At 40.3% G+C, this 20,800-nt stretch overlaps 1 protein-coding gene across 7 annotated transcripts in view; it reads left to right on the forward strand.

The window, feature by feature from the left end:
* Positions 1 to 20,800, forward strand: part of cacnb2a (calcium channel, voltage-dependent, beta 2a) — a 50,184-nt gene that overhangs the window by 18,540 nt on the left and 10,844 nt on the right. For 3 of the 7 annotated variants that reach the window (XM_020586414.1, XM_020586416.1, XM_020586417.1), the window contains 2 exons: positions 15,264 to 15,383; positions 20,595 to 20,717. In XM_020586414.1, the coding sequence (XP_020442070.1) occupies positions 15,264 to 15,383; positions 20,595 to 20,717 (243 nt within the window). Of the gene's footprint in view, positions 1 to 5,384; positions 5,625 to 12,236; positions 12,952 to 15,263; positions 15,384 to 20,594; positions 20,718 to 20,800 lie in introns of those variants that run through there. The other 4 variants (XM_020586418.1, XM_020586420.1, XM_020586415.1 and 1 more) reach the window with 2 other exon arrangements.

Here is a 20,800-nt window from a genome sequence, read left to right on the forward strand (position 1 = left end):
CCTATCATTTTTTGCACCTCTTTATAGGTTTTCCCCTCTCCAATCAACTTTTTAATCAAAGTACGCTGTTCTTCTGAACAATGTCTTGAACGACCCATTTTCCTCAGGCTTTCAAATGCATGTTCAACAAGTGCTGGCTTCATCCTTAAATAGGGGCCACCTGATTCACACCTGTTATTTCACAAAACTGATGACCTCACTGATTGAATGCCACACTGCTATTTTTTTTAACACACCCCTTTCAACTAATTGCCCAATTGCACAGCCTTAAGAGCGTGCATATCATGAATGCTGGGTCTTGTTTGCTTTCTGAGAATCTACTGCACCTACTGGTAACTTGTTTGCCATGTAGCAATAAAAAATATACTAAAAACCTGGATTATTCTGGTTAGTCACATTGTACTGCTATTATTTTGAACAATACCTTATGTTGGTGTCATACACTTGAGTTGTGACCATGCAACAGATGCCACACTGTTGAATTAAAACTTAATGCCCTGCCATCTGAAGGAAAACACTTCAGAGATAACCATGACTTGTGCCCATTCAGTGCAATCTGCTTGAGAGGGACTTTTCAGCTGGCTTCACTCCACATCAGCCATGACACTTGCTGTTGAGAAAGTTCTTGAGGATGTCCACTTCTCTTTTCCTCCTGTCTAGATACCACCGTGGCAGTGCATTTAAGAGCAACTTGCCATGCAGTGCAGCAGCTAGTGTTATCCCTTTTTGACTGAGGCAGAGGGGTTGGCCTTTTATATGCCAGGCGTCAGCCGCTTTACACCCCTGGGCCATAGTACTCTGAACAAATACCAGGGGATCTGCATAATTCATTACTCTCACTGTGGAACAGAAAGGCGACAGGTATTGTGAGAGCACGAGCATGTCTAAGAAGCCAAAGGTAAAAAAATAACGCAAATCCTGTTCTTGTTTCTGTGTGACAGCTTGCTTCTCTATCCAGAGCTTGTACTCTTTGTTGTTTTCTGAAAACTTTTGCTTTCCTATTACAGCTTTGACAACATACTGTATGTCCGTGAGGTCCATTTAAATAGGCCTATACGATCAGAATTGTGCCTTATGTAAGTAGAACCTAGCTTTTAATCATTGATTCATATGGTACTGTGACTGACTTGTGGTCCTGTAGAGATGCATTTCTGAAAGGAAGCTTGCAGTAAATCAATCTGACTGCAGGCACACAGTAGATGATGGCTAGGGCAGTTTTTCCTCCCTGCTATCTCCAATGCCTGCTCAAGGGGAACTTGTTGGGTTTTTCCCTCTATAATATTGAGGTCTAGACCTTACTTTGTAAAGTGTCTTGGAATGACTTTTATTGTGATTTGGTGCTATTGTTTTGAATTGAATTAAATCATTTTAATTTAGTAACATGATTATATTATAAACATAAATCTGCTTTAAGTAAATCTGGGCTAAAACCATTACTTGGTTACATTTTTTTTTTACTTATATTGGGACTCTGGTGCATACTGTAAGCACCAGCCGCTTATTTAAGATTCCTTTCTATTTTTATTTTCAATTTCTATTACTGGAAGCATTTTTCTCAGCTGTCAACATCGTAAGACATTTACTGTGCTATCTCCGCTAAAACTGCAATGTTGCATCTTTAGGCTACACTTTTGACTGGATTATTCACAATGGTCCCATTTTCCAGCTGCAGTTTTTTTTTCCTGTGACTCCATGTGATACAGTCGATGAGTTGATATGTTCAGCAAGCGTGAAGTGACTCTGTACTGCGCACTGCAGCTGCCAAATGTACTGTTGTACATGTCAGTGGTCCAGAAGTGGTCAGGTCTTTGTATAAACTCTATGTCCAGCAGCTCTGACCTCATGATCTTCATCCACTTGGGCCTCCTTGACAAGATTTCTTTGTCTCCACGGACTAAACGCATCTTGGGAAGAGTAAGCTCTTAAATTTTTGTCTCGAATGGAAATTCAATATTGCAATACCACATTAATAGGCTCCTCTGTTGTTAGTTATACAGAGAAGTTTTAGCCTCCTTGTATGATGTGTGCTCAGTTTTGTGCTTGAGGGAACAGTAGGTGAACTCTCGAGCTGCTCAGAGAGGAACCAGGAAACAGAGCAGCTGGGGCTTCTCTCTCATCCTCTATCTCCATCTCTTGTTCTCCTCAGCCACAGCCTTGTTTTCCTTCTCTATCTTTCTCTCATTGTCTGTAATTAGAGATGATCGGGGCTCAAGTGGCTCAGCAAGTGTTATAGCTAGGTAACCTCAATCAAATGTTTGTTCCCTGCCCTGAGGGTTTCATTAGATGTGAATCAGTTATATCAGGCCTAGCATGTATTCTCCACTCAGATCTGGATATTGTGCATCCAGATCTACATTTACTACATTTATATTTTTCTTCAAATCATTTTTTCTGTTTAGCAGAAATAAACAGAAAAATCTTTAAAGGAATAGTTTGGCATTTTGAGGAATATGCTCATTTGTTTTTTGAGGGTTACATGAAATGTCTTGTCTCTTGCTGTGGAGAAACCAACCAACCAACAATCAAACTAATAATAACTCTTGGACTTCTGGGGTGGGGGATTTATTTTTTTTTCCTGCCAGGGAGGCTGAAAGATTTATCCACCAGCTGTTTAATTTGTGTAATAGCATTCTTGGCATGGCAAAACATCTTTGAAGGAGCCTTTCTGATAGATCTCAATGAGCTAATTGTGTTGTATTCTAGCCCATTAGTGATTTGGGGGGGTTTACTAAACATCTATAACATCATTTGTATGAATCATAGTCCAACATAATAGCATTATACACAGAAACACTGTTTATATTGTTTGTCATTGCAGGGATGCTTTGGGTCAGGACCAATCAGTTATATTCAGTATTGATGTTGTCCTTTGTTATAATGTCGTCAATGTAGGATGTTGTACTGATGTAATGCAGATTAACTTATGATCCCAAGTGCTTTATTCCTGGAAAGTGTATTTGGCAGAGTAGAGAGGTTTTGTTCTGGGTTGTTTATTTTAATGTGAGTGGTGGCCACAATGGAGTCGCACTATCATGACACCTACGCTCACTCATGATGTGGTGGTAGAACAGCCCAGTGGCTTGGTCCTGTAACCGAAACTACACAGGTGTGACAACTGACACTGAACTGTTCACTGAGTCTAAACGACTGTGAGGTGTTGCACTGAAATGCCATCAGCTCCATTGTGATTGACCTGATTCTGCACTGTTCCCTTTTTGAAATCGGCGACAGGTCAAAACATTTTATTTAAATACTGGTCTTGTTTTCACCCAGATTTTGGTATATTTACCTGTATTTATTTGCATGCAAACATTATTTTCCCCACTAAGGTTCAAAACCTCTTTCCCAAAGGATCCCTGATAATGACAACATCAAGTTACAGGCAGAAAAATAAAACAAAATTGTGTACTGATAAATAATACAGCAGTCCTAGAAGAAATCCTATCTGCATGAAGATTGTAGCAATGAGGTGTAGATTTAATTTATGGTGCTGTTTAACTGTAGCGTGTTACACTGAGAGGTTTCTAATATTTTGACTACCACATTCAATGAGACTGGACTTTAATTACAGTGGTAGGATTTATTGCATGGCTTTAGTATGTATGTATGTAATAAGTGGAAACTGCTGGTAGAGTCATTGTTTTCAAAGTGAAACACGTCAGGGTGTTGTATTGATTCCCCCTTGAGGTCCAATTACTGTATGCTGGTTTAGTAAGCTATCCTTGTTGGCCTGTGTGTGCGTGTCAGTGTGAATGCCTACTGACGTCACTGTGTGCATTAATATTGATTGATAAACCAAAGGGAATGTTGGGATTCATTTACCAGTGCTGGCAGAACTAGAAGACATTGATATGTGAAGTCTCATTCAGAGAGAGCTGATAATTGCTCTCTGCATTGAAGGACGCCATTATATTATAATAATTACACAAAATAAAGATGCTAAATTGGGATCATATCTGATTTTACTTTGTCCATTTAACATGTTGTATAAAGCAGATGTGTTTACCTAAAACAAATTACACCTATTAACCACAAACTTTACTGCTTTATTGGCCAGGTGTGTGGGACACACGAGGCATTTGACTCTGGTGCATTGGCTCTCAGTGTGTATATACATATCCCCTTGCATGTGGAGGTTTTTGCCTCCAGGGTTGAACTTAATTAGTCTGCTGTTCACCTTCATCTGCCCTGCCCTCATGTTGCCTCTGCAGAGCTTGAAGTAGACCAAGTGGAGGAATATGTTGTATTTCAGAGCTGAAATTAGTTCATCAATAGTCACTATGGACAAAAAATGTATTTTGTTATCTTGGGCAATAGAGTATTTCACCACACTGATGCACCAGGAATTGTGACCATTGTCCTAGTGAAGTCAGGATAACTATCCCAGACACTGGCACGTGCCCTGGATGATCATCCTCAGAAAAAGGTCAACTCTGATCAAATACAACATATTGTAGGGTTTAGGCTGGGCTTCCCAGAAAACATTTTCTTGCCACTGAAAATGCACATCTGGGGTTTTCTGGCATGTTAAATAAAGCCTGTACAGAGCTCGTAGTTTGATAGATGCATGACTTTGGCCGTAAAACGACTGATATTCAGCACGTTGTGATCAGTTTGTGTGTTTTCCCGTAGCTGCATTCCTTTGTTGTTCCTTCACTGTTATTACAGGAAAGTTTAAGATTAGTGACAGTGTCATTTTGGGAATTCATGACTCAGCTGTGAATTTTTCAGCTCATGTTTTATAGCTTTAGTAGAATATTTAACATGTCAGTCAGATGAAAGAGCAGCAGGATTATACAACATAACTCAGTTCAATAAAACTCAATTCAATTGATTACTTAACTGACTTTTCTATTACTTTAATTTTATAGACGTTTGAGTTTGTAGTATGTTATTTACAATTTTTCTGCTGACTTTTAATAAGCATGGTTATGAGCCATCAAACAACTAGATGGAATGTTTCAGTGGCTTTTGCTTCTAATAAAAGAGGATATGACATTTTGTCTGTAAAGATAATTACTTCCTGATGTTTTGGTCTCAGCACCATGTGTTGAGACTATGCAGTGAGTTAAAATCTTCCTCTCCATAGATTGTAACCTCTTTAAAGCAAAGCAGAACACAAACTCCCCGGATCACACACTTACACACACAGACATGAAAAGCTTTTGCAGCTGCTTTTGGTGCTTTCTGGAATTTTCAGGCCAGCCCTGTTGGCCAGAGATCTTCCTAACTGCGTATGTGTGTGAAACAGAGTGAGTGGATGTATGTGTATGTGTGTGGGAGGGGAGAGCAGGGGGACTTGTTTTTGGGGCTGGAGGACGGTCGCAGCTCTCTGAAGGAGTGTTCACAGAGTGTGGGCAAGACTCTTGTCTTTTCTCTGCCTCTCAGACACTAAAGTAAGCCAGGAAAGTGCTAAGAGGAGCTAACTTATCTCCTCCAGCTTTTTCTGCTGGGGCTACAGAGGTAAAGACATTGCCCTCTGAAGCCGGGACAGGGGGATTTGTAGGAGCGAAACAGCCAGACTGGAAGGAGTTTCTGTGCTCAGAGAGAAGATGGACTGGAGCTGAGGAGATTTTCTCAGTAGGGCAGAAATGTATCACTCTGGCAGTGAGGAGTCAGATCTGGTAAGTTTGTATAAACAACTGTAAAAAGACTGTATCCTCAGTACATCTCACTCATGTCTTCACTGTCCTCCGAACACAGAGGAAAAGCTTGGACTGCAGGAGAATGGAGGCTATTAGTGAAGATTTAAAAGGCTGTAATTCTCGCAGTGTGCTGTTTTGAAACAAAGAGGCTCATTTGAGCATCTAGTATAAATTGCATGCCGACTATTCACTTAAAGTGAGCTGAGAAAGTAGCTGTCAAGTAGAAAGAGGGAAAGAAAGTAAACAGCCAGGAGGATGAGACTGCTAGACAGCACCGTATTTTAGAGCACAGGCTCAAGTTTTGTCTTGGCCACAGGAGCCAAACAGAGGATCTCTGTTTTACTTCCTTTTGTATAACTGTAGTGTAGAATTTAAGCACCGAGTGCAAATGAATGAGTGTTAAATCCATAGAGGTTTCTACTCACTATTTCAAACATTTCCGATTCTGCTGGAGTGCTTGTCTTTGTTGTGTGTTAATGTGCTGATGAAACCCTCTGGTTCAGTAATCACTGATTGTAATTAGTCACTTCCTTGTATTAATGAATAACCATTAAGAGTAAACATGATTCAAACCCACATTTCCTTTTAAAATGATTGTGAAAATGCAAAAGTTTTAGAAAATACTAAATACTATGTTGTAAAAAATTAAGCGCACAAGGCATTGACAAAAATATGCATCTGTTTCAGCCATTAAAACACTTTGGGTCTTGAATATTTCACTCGGCGTAAATATCAAACACTTTAAATGAAGAAGTAGAAAAAGATGAAGCACATGATACACTCAGGTAGTCAGAGATAAGATGCAACTTTAAAACTACCCTGCCTAATATCTTTTCAGTCTAGTCAGAGATGCATTTTAAATAAGGATCTGAACATCAATCCACAACAAATATGGTCACAAGTCATTTCAGTCCTTTATCAGATATTAAGTGGTTCCACTTTTTGAGATGTTGCTGTATGCTGCTTTTGTTTTCTGTTCATAGCTTTGTAAGATGAATATCTTTAGATTTGGATCATTGATCTGGAAAAAAAAAACAAACACCATGGGCCCGTGGAAGCCATGTTGTTTCCATATTTTGTGGAATTTTATAGGCTAAAAAGTTATGAAAGTTGCGAAATGACAGATTGTAAATACACATTCAATAATCATTTGTTGAAGGATAAGCCAACATGAATTTTGTGTACTAACAGAGCAGACTTCACATGCATGCACAGTTGACTTTTTTTTTTTTTTTACAAAGTAATGGTCATTTTTAGCTTAATGGACATTTTTAGATCATGAACACATTTTGTGAGAAAGAAACCAGTTGCTCAGTGCAGGAGTCTCACTCACTGGTGTGTTTTTAATAGCTGTTGGACAACTGTGAAGGTTCACAGACATTAAAGTAGATGAATTTCATTTTTGGTTTTAGTCTCTGTGGAAAATAAGAACATAAAACATCACCAGCGTTATCATTGTTGTTATAAACTATTATAAGTATAAATAGTTTGCCTTATTTCCTTGTTTGTTATAATTTCATTTTAGATGTGTGAACTGGGTGTTAGTGTATGTATGTAGCAGGTGTGTCAACAAAAAACTTTGCACCTCATCACCAACACCCTGGTGATGCTGAACCATCTGACAATCTCCTATTATTGTTTGCACTACTGTCACTGACTGTACATGGTTTTGAGTCACAGCTTATTGGCTGTACTGTTTAGATTTATCCTAATTATGTTAATCCAGTTCTTATTTTATTCTATTCTATTTTTATTCTACTTTATTCTATCTTAGTTCCTAAATGTTATGTCACCCAATACTAGGTGAGAAACGGTATTTCGATTTCTGTATGTCTTACACATATGGTGAATTGACAATAAAATCCTTGAACATATTCAAAATACAAAGATCTAGTTTTAAGTACTGTTGCCACGATTGGTTCCTAACTCGTTTCTAGCTAGCTCTTAGCCATTGTGCACAGCAGTGGGATCCAGTCACGTGACTGACAGTGGGTCCATCGTGTCAATAAGAAGATACACTTTTCTAATGCAGTGGCAGAAGGACTGCTGGGTGAACACCTCTTTCATAGGCCAATGATTGTCACCTTGAGGTCTGTGCAGCCAGTCTCTCTTGCCATGCTGGAGGGATAATTATTCTCAACCATCATTTTATCTCTGTCCTCATTTCTGTCTCACACACGTACACACACACACACACTTCCTATTTGGCTTTCACTGATGTACTGACAGTTACTCTTTCACTTTTCCTGCTCACTTTGTACAAATTTCTCTGTTGTGTGGTAATATTTGGTGGGCAACCATCCCTTGCAGCAGCCATGCACCCCTCTTGCTGTTAGGTCTGTTCCCATTGTCGCCATTTGACAAAGGAGACACTTTGTGGACTGATGATCTAACTGACTTTGTGTTGCACTGAGTGAGGTGGCAGTGATGGACAGACTGGGAGAGGAGGCTTTGGCTCCAGCCAAGAATGAGTCATGCCAAGCCTGAAACTGCTAGCACACTCACTCAGCCCATTGTCAGCCCGCTACAGTCAGCTGCAGTCCGTCAGCCAGCACTGAACATGACTCGGCATGAGCAGTGGTCTTTATTCTTCAATCATGATTCAAAACGTGAGGTATAGTCTGGCCATGCCGCCTCTTTAGATCCACTGTTGACGTTATCTGAATTATTGACATTGTCAGCCTATCTGAATTTTAGGATGAACATTTACTCTGTGACCAAAATGGGCATCGGATGTGACAACCTATCATTTTATCTTGTATAGTTCGTCATAGTAAACAACCACCAATGCTAATCTGGGGCGGTTCACAGCGTCCAGCATGTCAGAATTTTTTTCTACTTCTCTGACATGGGAATGCTGAGCAATCTTTTACTCACAACACCCTTGTCATAAAGGACTGAATCATACTTATTAAAGTACCCTGTAAGGGCTGGCTTGTTAAGTGTTTTATTACTGTTGCAACCCTAGTCTTTTGCATAGGGAGCAGTGAATAAGTGAGCAAGGGAGTGACTGTGAAAACAGCCAGTGAGTCTGTGTGCTAGGCCCAATGTTTTCCTCTATAGTTGTTTATGTTGCAAAAATGTATACACCATGGAAAGTCGTGTTTTACTGTAGCTAGTAGCAGCTGCTAATGGGACTGTAACCATGGACGTAGAGACATCAAAGACTTGGATTAATTGTGAGAGAAGAGTCTTTTTCTATTTTAGGCTACATCTAGGGTGTTTTTTAAATTTTTTTTTTTTTTAGATTACATTGAGATACACAGATGTGGTTGATGTTTTATTATTTTGCAGTACTAAATGCATAGATCACTAAGTACTGAGGGTTGAAAATGCATGAAAGAAAGACAAAGCCACTGTCAGGTCCTCTCTTTCTTTTTTTCCTCTCCTACTCTCCCTTTTTGCGGGATCAACACCTCAGCGTGTGTCGCATCGGATTATTAGTGATTTGTTGGCTTCCCTATTTATACCTCTGGCAGACGCCCTTTTGTGGCCGGAGCTCTGCGACGTGCAACGTACTATACTTAAAGTTATACAAAGGTTGTGTTTGACTCGCATTTTTTTTTTTTTTTTTTTTTTTTTTAAGATGTTTGTAAGATGCTACGCTGACAGTCTTTGTGCGTTTTGGCTTGACCTTATCACGCTAATTATGCCTAGTTCCTGTCGTTAGTTTGTGTGTTTACCGTCCTGGTCTCCTTAGTCATCACTGCCCTTCCCTTGTTGTATGTATTATGGACCCTGTTTTGTTGTCATGTTGTTTTTATTCCATTAAACCACCTTTTTTGTACTAGCACCTGGGTCAGCCATCTTGAGTCCAACCCCAGTTCTCCCTCACCCTCCTGGTGAGGGGGACTAAACCATAACAGCCACTGGAAATCCCTTGAGAGAATGGAGATGGAAGAAGCTGACTAAGGGGTCAGGATGGAATGAGAAGCAAATGGAACAAGCTGAAAAGAAGTGCCAGTAGGAGAAAGGAGTGTGAGCATTTTTGGGGTGCTAGGTACTACAAGAACAATTGACATGAGTCTGGACATGAATAAGAGTATGGTGTAGCTCAGGTTAAGTAACAGGTAAAGAAGCAGGAGAGTACAGAAATCAAAGGTAAAATTGACTGAATTAAGGAGGAGTCCTTGATGATATAAGCACTTTATGGCTCACATGACTGCAGCTCTCCATTTTTTTAGGATAATGCCATCGATGGTGACTAAGAATGAAAATGAAGCTTTCAGATTATGAAAAGTTTCTCTTGTGTAATTGCTTCATTTATTATAACTGCCAGCACCTGGCTCACAGCCTCCTGTTTCACTGTGGTAATGGTGATTTGTAATTTTCCAATGTAATGATTGCTGTGCTACAGCTGCATGTAGAGGTCACTGGTGGTCTTATAACAGGGATCTGTGCCTATATGAGTTAATAAGAGCTGTGTAGAGGCCATAGGACCCTTGGCCCTTCAGTTACCCTTTCATCTTTCTTTCTTTGACCGATTCATGAAGACTGTCACTGTACTGCCTCCTAAGGCCAGTGAAGATCTGCATTCAGTCTCTGTAGGAAGTAGGATTAATACTGGTCAACTGTGACATTTAGTTTCAATGCCAACTTCAGTGCTAATGCCGTTTATGTTGTGTATTTAATGCTCCATCTCGGACCAACATTTAATGTTTGCTTTTTAAGAACCGACTGACCTAAAGCAAGACCATCATTGTTGTTAGCATGGCTAAATATTGCCACTGAATGTAATTCAGGTTGTTGCAGGATTGTCTGGTGTCAATGTTTGGCTTGGCAAATGTGTCAAGATTTGCAAAGGAAGTGGAGGAAAATCCTGTAAACTCAAAAACCAGGGTGCTAAGAATAAACTGTCATTTTTAAAAATTATTATTTCCTGGAGATTTTTGCGTTTCACCTCAGTAGGATTCAAACCAGCATTGCTGCCATTACACACCCTGACCCATGCTAAAGGGTCTTTGAGCAAGACATCAGGTCTATCCTAGTCTACACAGAGCTCCCAGTCTGTAGGTGGAGCAACAAAGCAGCAGCTCTCCACATGGATCATGGCAGTATCAGGCTACTGTTAGGTTACTATTAGCGGCCTGTGTGGGGGAGACATTGCTGTCACTATCAGTGTGGCAGCAGGTCTAGAGGATGTTAGGCAGCTGGAGGCTTTTTCTGTCACTTTGAGTCTTTGTCAGTGTTGCCACCAAAGTGCAACCTTCACGATGCCACTAGCTTCCACTCCAAGCTCCACATTCAGAGCATCTGTGCCCTGCCCTGAGAGCTCTGGAGGCTAGCATCAAACTGCTTTATTGACCCATATGTGACGTTTGCACTATTCCCCAAACCCTGGTGTTGCTGCTGTCTTCCTTGTGGTGTTAACTTGGGCGATTGTAGAAGTTTGATGTAAGATCAATTTTTGCGTATCCATCACTCCCATTTATCTCTGTTCAAAACAATCACATTCTCCTCCTGGTCTTAATGAGCTAAAATCGCATAATTATTTCAATTCATGTAAGATGTATTGTTTTAAGTGTGTTTCTTGTTGAAAAGACCATGAGCAGATGGCGTGTCATTGATTGGTTATGATAAGCACTGATATGATAAGCGCGCCATCCTCAGAGCTACAGTTAGAGCTCCTCTCAGTGACTCCTGGTCATAAAACACAAGTACATTATAACTGCTGGTCCCACAAACTAACCTCACACAACCTCATGACTGGTCAGTCAGGGGAGCACTGTGCATCAGCAGTGCAGAAAAATGACTAATAATCCTTTTGCAGTATTTAACACTGGCTGGTATGAGGATGAGAATTTTTTTAATTAACACTAATTCACATTTGTGATACTCTGCTCACATTTTAATGAGTCACCACTGATCTGACAGTAAAGATTTAGAGCAGCTTTCACCTCAGAATCTCTGCTGTGAGACCAGAGTGAAGAGGAGATGATTTTAACAAGATAAATTACAATAATCATTCTCTCAATTTCACTGTCAATATCAAAGAGAGCTTTGTGTGTTTATTAATTATGCAGCCATGTTTTGAATTGGTATACCAGCATTCGTGTAGCAATAAATAAAAAAAACATCCAGTCCATGTTCCAGATACTATTGTTTAAATAAACTTCTTTAGTTTCCCCATTGTTAGTCCTGGTTAAATAAAATGTAAAGGGTAGGCAGCATAAATAATTTATGGTTTCCAAAAGGAAGTTATGAAAGGAAAAGTTTCAGGACCACTGCATGAATTTATAATAGGAATACTGATTAGTTGCAGTCCTAATATAATGCATATTGCAAGTGTGCCTATTCGAATTTAAGGATTTTCTACAGTAAGCAGCTTCTTCACAACTACAGTATATACAGCTCATATTAAGGTTAGTGTAGTGTGTTCACGTGTAAAACAAACAAAACAGCATGCACGGCTGACACAAAAACATTCATAAGCACATACACTGCCCAGCACTGATCACTGCAGACACCACAGCGAGCAGATGGATTGACCATGAGGGGTAACTGAGGAAAAAATGAGAGGAGTGACAGAGAAGGAGGAGGGGTGAGAGAGGCAGAATCACTGAAGAAGCACAAGGGAGCTTGTGAGAGGGAGTGTGCAGGACAAATACTGACAGGCTAAGACTCAGACAGTGAGAAAGAGGGAGCTTGCAGCACCTGAGCAGCAGCAGAAGCAGCTTCATTAGCATCAGGACGAAGAGTCTGTCACTGGCAGCCACACTGGGTATCAAATATATAAACTGCTGCTGCCGCTTGTGGAGTAGCACAGGGAGGCTACAGCGGAGGGAAACAAGGCTAGACCCAAAGCTCGAATGAGAGGATGAGAAGCGCTGCAGTCTCCTGACTCGCACTGGAAGTGAGCCTCAGTACCTGCAGCGACAGTCTGAGCACTCACTGAGCTATCAAGGAGACTAGAGCAGACGGGGAGAGAGTTGCTGAGATTATGCGCGGGGCAGAGAGCTCCTGTGGATTCCCCATCTTTGGCAACAGCAGCAGCAGGAGCTGTAGCATAACAAGGAGCTCTGACTCCAAAGACATTATTTTATTCAGAGATTATGGTAGCATTTACAGCCAAGGTGTAACAGGAACCAGCTGTCACAGCCACAGTGTTGAATGTAGCCTGAGTAGTTACGGTAGCTGCAGCACTGGTGCAAAGGTGACCACAGCAGTGCAGTCAGGTGTAGTTGTAACAGTAGTGGGAGGCGCAGTGGCTCAGGACACTGAATGACCAGTGTGGCTGATGAAGGCCACCTGGATCCGCTTGCTGAAACGAGCCAAGGGAGGTCGCATCAACAGCTCCGATGCCTGCGTAAGATAATTTTGAGTGTGTTTACATGCTGAAGGTTGGTGTTTTTGTTTGCATGTGCTTGAGTCTTGTGCAGTAAATCTATGTGCGGCTAATGCATCCATCAGTCCATAGTGTTGGAGGTTAGTGTGGGACGGTTTTGTACTGCCTGGTGATGATGAACTACCGGATTTTGTCATCAATTATAGCTGACAGATTCTAGGCAGAGCTCCATATTATCTCCCTCTGACCTACTGGGACAGTGTTCTTGATCACACCCAATCATTAGTCGTGACCTGATGGAATAATCATTGCAGTCCAGGCTCATTCACCTGAGCTTTTCAGCAACAGATGAAGCTCATAAAACAGAAACTAAGGTACCTTAAATAGCTAGTTTAGGACATTTATATCCTTGTATGGATGTACTGCATGTTACACTTGACCAGAATCCCAAGCAAAGAACTCCAAAGACGTGATACATGGGTTAGATGCTTATTGCTGGCTAGATGACTGCTTAATTGTGATGACAGCAAAAGCAGCCCATTGATAAATTTTAAGTTATTTTTATCAGATAAAGGAACACTGGACTCTACGAAAGAGTCCACAAACACATTTAACAAGCAGTGACACAAACAATTAACAAGCACCAGGGTTTCATGTTAGATGCCGGACATACTTGTAGATAGGAATAACCTTGTATTATGTACAGTACGCAACAACACTCGTGTCATCTTCATACATAAGTCAAGTAACGAGTGGAGGAGAAGGAGAAGAATGATCCTCCTTTGTATGTATGTGATGGCAGGCACAAAGTGAGGGAGGCTATTTTTAACTTGGAGTGTAATGCTGCAGTGAGATGAATGGAAAAACCTTGTGTGGGTGGCATAGTAGTGTGCAGGTAAATATAAGGCGCACACTGCCCTCACTTAGTTAAAAATTACTGCTTTCATTTTTAGATCCTGATTTATCCCTAACTCAGTTGTGTCAAAAGGAAAATTATTCTGCAGTGTATGTGCAAATGTTGCTGCTCATTCCCACAAACACATTAATTAAAGAGATTAAATTAAATTACAAAACTTTCATTCCAGTTTTTGTATATGCCAAAATAGTAGATAGATTTAGAGGATGAAATATCAACATTAAACAGCTAACTAGCCTAGCTTCAAGGAGAATCTAACTGCCAAACCAGTTAATGGAATTCTTGACCTGGTATAGTTAAACAACTTTTATTTAACTGCAATAAATTGTTAATTAATAGTCTACATTTCAATATAACTTTTAAGAAATGGTACAGAAGATGCACACTTTGTTTGCTAACACAGTTTCTTCCCTCATAATCCTTAGCTTTCTGAAAAGCAGAGTGCAGATTTAGGTTTTGTCTAACATGATCTACATTATATCAATAATTTGTTTGCTGTTGTACAGTATTCAATCTAAAACGACATACAATTAAGGTTTTGACAAGCCAAATTTTTATGCCTCTGTGCCGGCGATAGCCACGGCTGGAGGCATTATGCATTCAGGCTGTCTGTCTGTTCATCTATCCAGCCCATTCTTATGAACGGGATATCTCAGGAACGCCATTTGGACTCAAACATGCACTGATTAGATTTTGGTGGTCAGTGGTCAAGGTCAGTGACCCCATGTCTGTCCCATTCCTGTGAATTTGACTGGTTGGCGGAGCACAGAACTACTAAGCAGTAATTCTAGTTTATATATAGCCCAGTATCACAAATGTGCCTCAAGGGGCTTTACAATCTAAATAACATACAACACGTTCTGTCCTTAGATCTCTGACATGCACTTTATAAGGGAAAAAATCCCATCCCTCTATTACACAGTTTACTCAATGAGCCTGAAAACCTGAAACTATTTTTCTCCTTTTTTCAAGTTCATGTTCTGTATAGGTATTACACTCTGCTTTTGTAGGCTACAGTGGTTTGTATAGCAGGCACAGGCAAGCATTGCTTTATCTACTTAAACAGTTATTTATAGTGTGTTTCAATGTTGCATATATGAAAATAAAAGTGGGCATGTGGCTGTAGCAGTGCACTGTACTCAGGACTGTGTGCACCGATATGTGTGAAGATGGTTGTTTATGAGTAGGTCTGTTGCAACCACATATGACACAGACATACCAGGTCCTGGTGTTCTTCAGGGTTTCCCCCAAACAGCAGATCTTCAGGAGCAGTTGAAAGAAGACTAAGGATGAAAGAACAGCTGCTGGTGGCATTGTCTCCAGTATCTTCAAGATTTTGTGAAGCCAGCAAATTGACATAGCTAAGTTTCATTGTACTGTATGTGTGTCGCTGAGGTTCTGCTGTTTGTTTTTGCAGGGTTCGGCCGACTCCTACACCAGCCGTCCATCAGACTCCGATGTGTCCCTGGAAGAGGATAAGGAGGCTTTGCGCAGAGAGGCAGAGCGACAGGCCCAGGCACAGCTTGACAAAGCCAAGGTTGGTATCTAAAACCAGCAGCACTATGGTCACTGTGTCCAGTTCCTGCCTACTGAAGCATGGCCTCTGTGGGCTCCAACAGGGATGTGTAAGGAGTATTTTAAACTGGGGTCCATTCAGTTTTGAGTTTCAGACTTTGAGATTGAGGACATTTATGGAAAGTGAGAATTTTTTATTTGTCTGGTCTAGTGGTCTGTTTAAGTGTTGGATGTCCCTGTGGCACAATGAAGCAATGTTTTGAGGCAAAATAATACAGATTCCTGCCACTGGTCTCATGCTAGCAATGCATGAACAAAGGCAGTGAAGAAGAAGATGGCTAGCTAGTAGATGGCTAGAAGATGAATGTAAATATTGCACAAATAGTCAAATCAGTTTTGCAGGTGTTTTAAAAGAAAGGAATTAAGCTTGATATGTTTTGTTAGACATGTTTCTAGGTTTCTTACTGGAAGATGACAAGTGAGTTGACTTCCTTTTTGGTCTCTTTTCTTAGGCCTTCATGTTTTTCTATTTTTATTATAACAAGCAACTCAGATATTGTATTTTCCTCCCCAGCTCAGTGGAGATTTTAAGGCATATCCTATCACTGCTATGCTGATGATATCTAACTATAAATCTCTTTTAACTGTCAAAGTATGACAGAATTGTCTGTTTAAATGTCTGTGTAAATACAATAAAAATGGATGGCTAATATCTTTTTACAGCTCAGTGCTGATAAAATGGAGACATTGCCCACTGCTGTTGTTTGTCCCTAAGGTGCAGGAACAAGACCCATCTCTCTAGACTTGCTTTTGAATGGCATTCTTATTCTTTTGAAGTTTTTAGTATCATATTTTTGTTATTGGGGGCAGCTGTGGTTTAGCCTCTGACTGTAGGGTCAGAGGTTTGATCCCCAGCTTCTCCAGTCCAGTCAGTGTCCTTGGGAAAGATGCTGAATCCCAAGTTGCTCCTGATGAAATCATCATTGTGCAAGTATGTGAATATTTGTGGGTGAATGGGCAAATAGTCTAAAGCATTTTCAGTGTGTAGAAAAGCAATATTTTAAGTCCGTTTTATATATATATTGCTTTTCTTATAATATGTATACTGTAATTCTGTTTTTGTATTGATCTAGAAAGGTGTTCTATAAATAAACTTTACTTGGTTACTCACCACTCCCACTCTTAATTTTTGAAACAACAATAGTAACTCATATGGTGTTACTAATCCTGGAGTAAGATTTTGTGGACAATGCTGCAGGACTGGCTAGGTGACTGTAATAGAAGCAGAATATTGCAGCCAATTTCGGCTGGTTTCTCAGATGAAAAAGGGCTATTAGGGGCCGCTGATGTGAGTGGCTGGGGCCTTGGAGGATTCAGCGTCACTGTTTGTCAGAGCCAAGCCTCATCCGCTCTGCTCAGGGCTACAATTAGCAGCATAAACAAACACACAGACGGCAGAGCAGACTCGCCTTTGCTCAGCAGACATTGCAATCAGAGCTCACTTCCACAAAATCATTCAAACTGCTGCACTGTTAAGATGTATGCCTTTGATCTGTAAAATAATTTCTGTCTTCTATGCATACTCTGTTCTCTTCCTGCTTTACAGATCACAGAGTGTTCTATTTTTGCATGTTAATTTTAAGCAAGTGTCTGAAAAATTGATTTATTGTCTTTAGCAGCTAGTGCGTTCATTAGCTTTAAAGTTCAAAGCTTTTGGCTATCCATCTATTCAAGCCGACATTCCCCTCCTCTCTGGCTGGCTCATAGCTGGCAAAGACAGTTCATTCCAGTAGATCTACTATGCTGTTATTTTCTAGAGGAACCCTCTATGGCTCAATAATTAAGAAGATAAGTTGTCTATATAGATAACCTGGCATAAATGTCCCCCACTAGCATTTTACATGACAGATGACTAGTAAAAAATAGCCTCACAGTGGTCCGAACATCAGAGAGTGAGTAGGCTGGGGTCAGAGGAAGTGCAGACGCTCTGACTGTGAGCCTTTATGGTCAGTAATTCACAACTACTTTCCTAACTACCATTGCTATTTGTAAGGAGTGAAAATATGGTTGATGCCTGCAGTGTTATGTACAAAGACTTCTCATTGCCCTGAGTGCTACTCATGGCATAAAAAGCAGTTTTATAATGACTCCTGTGGCTCTGGAACACGTCATGAGGGGGTTATCTTAGGCTGGGTTTAGAGACTACTCATTTTAACTCAAACCCTGCATTTCATAGGGCCCACTTTGATAGCTGAGGGCTCTTACCAGCCAGGGAAGGATTAGTGAAAAGATGCTCTAGAGTTTCATATAAAGTACTATATAGGATCTGGGGGCTGTGGAGCTTGACCCATTTTATTTTAAGTTTTGACCTCTGCTGCATTAATTTCTATTTTTTTTTCATTTGTCCCCCAAACTTATGTAAGTCCAGTGCTGAGAGTATAGCAATGTCTGTGTCCTATTCAAACTTTGTGTGTCAAAATGTCAGTTGTGTATTAAATGAATATATTTGTATAGTGAGCAAAAATTGTTTGTTGCTGAGATTTTATAGCAGTGTTTGAAAATGTGTGGAGTATTATTCTGGTCCTGTTTTACAGTATTAAACAGTTGCCAGTGACCATTCAAGGCAGAGGTCTTCTCACCTGCTCCCTCTGTGTCATCTCATTAGTGATTTATTTAAACTAGTGTCAGAGACTATAATCTTTGTCAAGGCACTGTTCTGGTTGGGGCTTCACTGGATTTAAAGCCATGTATTGAAATTTTATAACCATTTTCTGAAATTATTTTTCTAAGTTGTTTATGTGATAAAATTTTGTAGGTCAGAGTCAAAGTCACTTTAAAGAAATCACTTCACAAGCTCCAACTCTCCAGCAGTAATGGATAGAACATGTGTTTTGTTGAATTAGTGTATGTATATTACAAAACATTACAAAATATATGATAGAAAGCAAAACACATTCCAAATATAAACTTCAGGCAAACAAATAAAAAAAAAAGACTGCAATGGGTTAGTCGCAAACATTAACAGCTTTCATTTATTATTGCTTACTGTGTAACTAAGTGAAGGTTATGGTTCCCCTCATGCCACATAAAAATACATTTTACAGGCTCTTAGTACAGCCTAAGCCCAGTGCACAACGATGAAGAAAATTGCTATTATAAAATTGATCCATGTCATTCAGGATGAAACAAATCTTGATTTACAGCATGAGAGCTTGTGTGTGCTGCTAATGGAGAGGCTGTGGCATATTACAATGGACAAATCAGCAGCAAGAGTGGCTGTTCACTCAGTATAAGTACAGAGAAGACTAGACAATATTATCTAATGAAATATGCATGGCGTGATGTGATATTGTGATGAGTATCGTTGGTGTTAATTGGCTGTGGTCCTTAGAGCTGCCTCCCAGGGGTTCCAGTTACAGATGGAGCTTCTCCGGAGCTGGATATCTCTCTCATCTGTAGTCTCTGCCTCTTATCTCCATAATTGTCCCGCCTCCTCTCTTGTCCTCTCCTTGCTCTCCTCTGTCCCATATTCTGCTTTCCATGTTCATGTCCTTTGCCTTTTTTTTAAGTGCCATCATGTACACATCCTCCAGTTTTATGTGATTCAAGGTGGCATGTTAGGATATGCATGTGTGAGTGATGGCCTACAGGTCAGTAAAATGCCATTACGCCTATGGAAGGTTTCATCTGACAGGCACCCATGATGGATAAAAGAAGAACACCTGGGAAGGAGAAAAGATGCAGCAGGCCATGAGACAAGTGGTAGAACAAATACATATGTGTACAACTAGATCTTCCTGCAGCCATGTGAAGCAATGCATGCAAACACCAAGGACACATTGTCCTCTAAAGGTCCCAACACTGCACACACTGAACTTTGTCCTCTCAGTAGAGATGTCCCAAGCACTCTCTCTCTCTCTCTCTCTCTCTCTCTACATACATATATATACACACACACTTGCAGCTTAAAGTCATCACTCCATGGAATATTTACATCAGTCATCACAGGTAAATGATCCCAGGAGGATCTCACTGATGTATTAGTTCCAGAATTCCTCACTGTATTTACTTCACACATGACATGTTGTGTTTCAGTGAGGCATTAGTGGATAAAGCCATGATGGAGGAGAACGCTCAGTCTCTGCAAAGCCCCTCCTGGACCCTACTGATAGATTACTCCCACAATACTGAGCTTCACTGTTCATTGGTCTCAAGTAGCATTCACATCCAAGCAAATTCAATAAATCCCACTTTGGTTGGTAAAGGTTGAAGGCGAACTGGCAAGTGCTGCATGAATTATGTTTGTTCTCATTTTGTCCTTATGTTGCAAATAAGTGATTTTGTCGCCACTTGGGAAAATGAAAACCATACACAAGCACTTCACCTGTTATGGTGACATGACCAACCCGTAATACTGTTAACAGATAGAGAGCAACATTTTCATTCATTTGGAGCTCTCAATTTGCTGCTGTTCCAGCTGAATATTTCACACATTTCCCCTCATCTGGCTTTCTTTCATCTGCAGGTGAATATTTAGTGTGTGCACTGGGAGATTACTCTAAGCTACATCTGAGCATTTGTTTTGGTAATCAGCTGGCTTCCGTCATGCTCATCACACAGTCAGGCAGAGCAAATATAATCTGGTTGAGGGCATGACCATGTTGCAGCTGTTGCTGCCATCACTGCCAGGATGACTTTGAGATTATATCCAAAAACATTTTATATAATTCTTGACATCTCATGTGGGTATATTCTATCCTTGGAACAAAAGTACAGAAATCTAGTGCAAAGAATTTGCTTTATATTTTTTGCCTTTTACAAGTGCCTTTTTGTAAAAATGCAAAGGGCAGTGGGGATTTACATTTGGTATTGAAGTGGTTACTGCCACAAACACTAACATTTCTCCATTCTGAATTGTAAGGTTTCGAGCATTTTAGCCTGTAAAAGAGACAGTGCAGCAGCCAAATCATTCATGCAGATATAGCTAAACTAAGGCTGGATGAGTCAGAGCCTGCTTGTATTTTTACACCATGTGCAAAGATGAGAATCACAGCTCTAATTTTGCACAAAACAATCAAAACTTTTATAGGAACCAGTCTCCCCTCTTTTGTAGGTATTTTGATGTTATGGGTTGGGATTGTTTTCCAATATTGATGCAGTTGCTACAGACACATTTGTATATTTTGCATTTTTTTCCACTTATCTCTCTCCTGTGTTCCTCCTCCTTTGGCAGACCAAGCCAGTTGCATTTGCTGTTCGCACAAATGTCAGCTACAGCCCGAGTCACGATGATGATGTCCCTGTGCCCGGCATGGCCGTCTCCTTTGAGGCTAAAGATTTCCTCCATGTCAAAGAGGTGAGCAGTTCACTTTTCAATTAGACATGATATTCAAGATAGAGGTGTAATACTAGTGTTACATAGAATTACTTATTACAATA

This window comes from Monopterus albus, unplaced genomic scaffold, assembly GCF_001952655.1.
Source record: "Monopterus albus unplaced genomic scaffold, M_albus_1.0 scaffold405.1, whole genome shotgun sequence".
Lineage (NCBI taxonomy): Eukaryota > Metazoa > Chordata > Actinopteri > Synbranchiformes > Synbranchidae > Monopterus > Monopterus albus.